This window comes from Polypterus senegalus, chromosome 15 (genome assembly GCF_016835505.1).
Source record: "Polypterus senegalus isolate Bchr_013 chromosome 15, ASM1683550v1, whole genome shotgun sequence".
In the NCBI taxonomy this organism is placed as follows: Eukaryota; Metazoa; Chordata; class Cladistia; order Polypteriformes; family Polypteridae; genus Polypterus; species Polypterus senegalus.
In genome coordinates, this window is record NC_053168.1 from 38,028,180 (window position 1) to 38,034,179 (window position 6,000).

At 36.1% G+C, this 6,000-nt stretch overlaps 1 protein-coding gene across 4 annotated transcripts in view; it reads right to left on the minus strand.

The window, feature by feature from the left end:
- sept7a (septin 7a) overlaps positions 1-3,556 on the minus strand; it is a 132,494-nt gene extending 128,938 nt beyond the window's left edge. For 2 of the 4 annotated variants that reach the window (XM_039737689.1, XM_039737688.1), the window contains exon 1: positions 3,434-3,556. In XM_039737689.1, coding sequence (XP_039593623.1) covers positions 3,434-3,541 — 108 coding nt within the window. In that variant the 5' untranslated portion in view covers positions 3,542-3,556. Of the gene's footprint in view, positions 1-2,665; positions 2,668-3,433 lie in introns of all 4 variants that reach the window. The other 2 variants (XM_039737692.1, XM_039737690.1) reach the window with 2 other exon arrangements.
- Positions 3,557-6,000: the final 2,444 nt, after the last annotated feature.

Below are 6,000 nucleotides of genomic sequence, written 5' to 3' on the forward strand. Positions count from 1 at the left end.
TCATTATGCTTTTATATCTTCCCCAAACGATAGTTTCTCTGTGATGTACTTCCTGAAGCTGTTTGAGGTTTCTTTAGATTATGGCATGGTAATACTGTGCTAACCTTTATTAGTAAGGCCAAACAAACTAGGCTTCGGACCATTATACAGTATTAGTCTTCCTGTGTTACTACATGAGCAATGGACATTCCCACCAATTTCTTTTCCACTTGAACTAATTCTTACTCATTTTTTATCACATTGTTATTTCTCTAAATAACATACAAAATTTTTGTTTAAAATCGCTCCGTTTTAGAAAATGACTTCTGTAGTTTTGAGAAAAGAGGAACCATGTAGTAAAAATGCCTATTTTAGAAAAAGACTAGGTAGTAAGCGCTACCTAACAAATTAAACTCTTAAACAGCATTGCATATAAATATATGTCTGCATTAATAGGATATAGCGGGTTGGATAATGGATGGATTAATAAAACACCTCAGGATGTTATTAGCTATAGAAATAACAATATAAAATACTCCTCTTTATTTTTGCATTTGTATCACAAGCACTATGTATGCACTTTACAACTTAATTCTAAATATTTGGATACAACTTATGTCTGAAACAATAAAGCACTCTTCAAAATCAACCACAAAGAGGTGTCAAAATGTATTGAAATTTGTAAATAGTGGTGACAACATACAGAAAAAACAAAAATTGCTTTCATTACCAACTGTATTATATATAAAAACATTAATTTCAATTAAAAAGCAATGCAGCGGAACCTTTGTGTCCGATTTATAAATAATTTGTGTGCATTTTTTAATATGAATGGAAAAAGTAATTACATAAGAAGCAATAAACTCTACTGACTTGCTTGCATCCATCTATTATCAAACCTCTTCAATTCAGTGTAGAAAAATTGGAGTGCATGCTATCTGCATCATGCAAAATGTAGGAACCAACCCTAGATATGGCACAACTCCATCACAGGGCACACTTACTCCCCAAAAAAATGAAAAAAATCCTCAAAGATTTTAAGACCTCATTTAAGCTTTAAGAATGTTCCCCACATTTTCTGCTAAATAAGATATGTAATTTCATGTAACATGTAACGAATGGCTCTTCCAAACCTTAAAGGGGGAGTAAAAAGGTTGCAAAGAAAAGGTCAGTTGATGAAATGGACATGAAAAATATATACTTACCTGTTCATGTGTCATCAAAAGAAAAAGAGATACAGAGATACTGTAATTAAAATAATTGCAGAGATGAACAACGTATTCTAACACTATGACCAAATATCATTTAAAATCCTGGAATTAGGTGATTGCCAATTACATATTCTTTATTAGTATAGTTATTCTTATGACAGTTCTAGGTCAAAAAGTGTTCTGGGACTGGAACGGAACCTTTACCCTAATACCACAACTATGTAAACTGTCTTCAAATGAATCTGCATTCCAAATTACTGCTACACAACACCACAGCAGGGCTGAAAATGTTGCAATACATACCAAGACTCACAATTAAAGAAAACTTCAAGAGTATTTTCAAACATCCAACCACCACCAGATTCATTGTCAATATCTTTGTGATCAAGCTAGTCTACTAATTTGCCAATCAATGTCCTTCTGCCAACTTAAGCACTTCACCTGAAAGCATATCAACTAACAATGCAAAACACAAAAAAGTTAAAAGACAAAAATGACTACACATCTGGCCATACTGAAAACTTATCAGCCCATAAAACAAAATGAACAAGTGAAAGAAAAGATAGTGAGTATCATAGACAAAGATTATGAATGTATTTTCTTCTAAAACAAATTAATCTTGCCCTGAAATGATGAGCAATCAGAAAATGAAGAAGGGGGTTAAAAATTAGTCCATACTTTATAAACCATGTTACTCTGAAATGTGATACAATGAGCAAGACATTATTCATATAGACCTATTAAGTTATACTAAGCAAATGAATTATGCCAAGTCAGTGCTTCAGGTGCAATATATTGTATATAGATTAAAAAGCACACAACTGTTTTATATGAACATGTAATTTCACTGATATAATTAATAAAAAATATATAATTTAACATGCTTGTTAAATGTAACATTCTGAAAGTGTTTGTGTCAATGGCAGAACTGAAAAGATGAACTGTACCTATTCGGAAACAATGATAGGCCTTGTTAAATAAAATGCTTAGGAGTTACACTTTATTAGGTGAGGAAGTAACAGGTTAAGAACATACACCATCTTTGTTTGATTCTACCTCACAGAACCTGCCCTACTGAAATGAACTTCCCAAATTTTGCTGGTAATTCTTTTTACCCTCAATTATTTCTCCTTAGTTTATACATGCTGAGTGTAGGTGAGAAAAAAGTGTGACTTTGAAGATAATAAACATTTGATTTTTACATAATATACTTTAATGAGAAAATGATTATATATTAGAAGTTTTTCTCCTGGTAATATAATAAATATACCGCACTGTCTTTTTTGCTGAAAGTTAAGCCCAGTGTGATCCTCTATGAAAGGCGCTATATAGGGATCAATACAGAAATACATGTAGTCAAAAATAACATGGAAGGTCTAAAATAAACCCTCTGTTTATACGTTATTACACATAAGAGGAAAAGGTTTTTTCAAAATTAAAAAGGAGCATTTGTATAAAATACAGCAGCCCGGGACAGCTGAAAGGGCGGTCAGGATGTGGAAATTAGGAAGACGGATGGGCTGTCTTGCATTGTTATGAGACATCTATGCATTCTGGTTAATAAAATAACTAGTATCAAAACAGACTTTTAACAAACTGTTGGTATTTTCCAAAAAAAAAACCTTTATTTACAAAAAGTAAAATGGAAATATGCGCCAGCCTAGCACATATGCCAAGTACCGCTTAAGTGGGTGTGTTGAATGATACACTTAAAAATGTATTATTTGAGCTGTTTTCACTACAACATCTATGGAAATTTACGATAATATTTAAAATGACTAATACATATAAATACAGATATGCTATTCAAAAAAAGTCGAAGCTTCCGTAGGTTCACGAGAATTCGCTACTTTAAAACCGTGTTTTTTTTTCAAAGTAAACACTACAACTGTTCACTCATGCAGATACACATGCAAAAAGAATATTCAAATTAGTTCAATGGAGACGAGGAAATGTACAGCCTGTTTTGTACAGTAAAAAGCAGTTTCAGACAGTAAAAAGAAACAAGAAACCAAAGCGCCGTCACACAAAATAAAACCTCTAACAACAGTACATCTGCACAGGAAATACCTTGTTCGTCCATTCTTGAGGGGGAAATGTATTTTCACAATGTGTACAATATTCTGCAACGATTCGGGCCGAAAGCGTTACCGCGTCTTAAAATTCCAGCAAATGGCTAATTAAAATCCGTCGCTCAGACTGGCAGGTTTAAAAATAATTACATAACAAATCCAGAGACTCACCCATGGTGCTACAGTCCCTAGCCGCTTCTCTTGACGATGTATCGCAAATCGACATTCCCCGTCTCGCTCTCGCGGCACTCCCCCTCCCACCTTAACTCTTGCGCTCATTAGCTAGCGCAGACTGTACTCTTTTCTGTTGCAGCAGCCTTCGCTTCCGTCGTAGGATTCTTTGTAGAATAGCAAGAAGAACGCAGTCAAAGAAATCTCGCGAGGTTTCATTCGGCCACGCCAGGAGACTTCATTCTTGTTGATCCAGTAAGCGTGCGGTCGTTCTTCTTCCGGAGCTGCTTTGCGAGTTGTCTGTCCGGTGCTATCACTGACACCTAATTACTAAAGCGAGTAACGTGATATTAAAATGAATGGTTGTACACTCACAGCTAACTGGTAATTCAAGTGAAATAGAGCTAGGCATTTTCTGTGTACTTCACAACAGAAACAAATGCTAAAATACGTCTTAAAGGTTTGTGTCTGCTTAGGCCAAGGAAGAAATGTCCAGGTGTGCATCTTTAATAAACACGTAAATTCTAAGCCACTCGCTAGAAATAGTAATTCCAAAGTACTGTTCGATTAAATTTGGAATGGCCACAGAGTGTTCACTGAAGATGTATTTTGTTGCAAATACTAGTTATACTATTTCAAATTCTTAATACAAGTACATTTTTAAAAATATTTTGTACACTGAAAACCATGGGCAGAATATGACATTTAGGCTTGGGGCCCAACAAACCATGAAAATAATTACCTTTTTAGAGTCCCAACTGTACTGCTAAATATTTATATCACATCCCATGTCAAATATGGTAAATAGTTTGTAATACAAATTTACAATAAATGAGGCTCAATTAGCATTAACATATTTAAAACTTTAAAATAAGGAAAATGCACACAAATGACATTGATATTTAAATCACAGAAAACAATTCTTATTTATTTATTTATTGAGGCTTGTTTCTGTTTGTATTTTAATTGTGGCAAAATCGGCACTCTCTTATTTTAACAAGTTTGAAAATTTATGCATAGCCTAACATTCGGGTGCGACTAATTTGAAAGTTGGAGCGTTTTCTGTTATTTATTTCCTTCTTTCTGTTATTTGCTTCATCAAAGAGACATATGCCACATTTGCTGAGATCATCTTGCCGCTGTTTGTACAGGCAGGCATAGGCACCTGGCATGTGCACAAAACCAATTCTGCTGATTATTGAAGATCTGTGTTGCTGACAGGTGTAGCTATTTAATGTGTAGTCAATTACTGAACACAAAATACACAATGTGAAATAACTTCTTTCATACTAAATCAGAAATAAAAAACTAATTTGTAATTTAAGTTGTAGAATACAGCCTATCTCTGTTTTAAGGATAGGTGACCTGCAAGAAACAATTGCTTTGAGAAGGACTGATCATTCAGCGATACATCCATCCTCTAAACCCACTTATCTAGGGAAGGGGGCAGGTGGAGCCACTCTCAGCAAGGAATGGGCACAGGCAGGAACAATCGCTGGAAAGGACGCCAGTGTGTGAACACACACAAATGTCAGAAGACAATTTAGCATCGCCAGTTCAGCTAATCTGCATTTTTTGGTTTCAGGGATCAAAAAACTGAGAAAACTCAGACCCACATGCAAACACACACTGCGCACCTAATGTACCCACCTCCCAGCTACCCCTTAAACTTCACCCATGCCAAAAAATATTATCACAACATAGCCTTCTTTAAAGGGTTATTTTAAATTATAACCAGGTATCCATCCATCCATCCAGTTTCTAACCCGCTGAATCTGAATACAGGGTCACGGGGGGTCTGCTGGGGCCAATCCCAGCCAACACAGGGCAAAAGGCAGGAACCAATCCTGGGCAGGGTGCCAACCCATCGCAGGACACACATAAACACCAAGCACACACTAGGGCCAATTTAGAACCGCCAATCTACCTAACCTGCATGTCTTTGGACTGTGGGAGGAAACCAGAGCGCCCGGAGGAAACCCACGCAGACACGGGGAGAACATGCAAACTCCACGCAGGGAGGACCCGGGAAGCGAACCTGGGTCTCCTAACTGCAAGGCAGCAGCGCTACCACTGCACCACCGTGCCACCTAACCAGGTATCAACCTAGCTAATTATTTTTATTATTCTAATCATTTGGAGTTAGTAGAAAGAAAAAAAAACTCCACAGTGTGTAAATAAGAAGATGAAAAAGAAACTGCAAAAGTCAAAACATCTGTGTAAAGCATATTAGACTAACAACTCCAGTTCTAACTGCAGGGCATATGAGAGCACGAGGGCCATCATTAAGAAAGCTATTAGGGAAGCTAAAAGGCACAGAGGAATATTTCAAATAAGATGACTGAAAAATTCATGCAATACTTTATTAAAAAAGAACAGTCAAAGGGGGGGTGAAGTGTATCACAAAGAGAAAAGGGGAGTTAAAAATACAAATAGTGAAATGGTAAATGCTCTAAACTTAAATTTTTCTGACATTTTCACATGTGAGGAAGTGGATATCCTCCCAGCAGTAACAGGGTCTGCTAAAGAGGTACAGAGTAAATTTGGAAATTGTGGAGGGAGAAGCA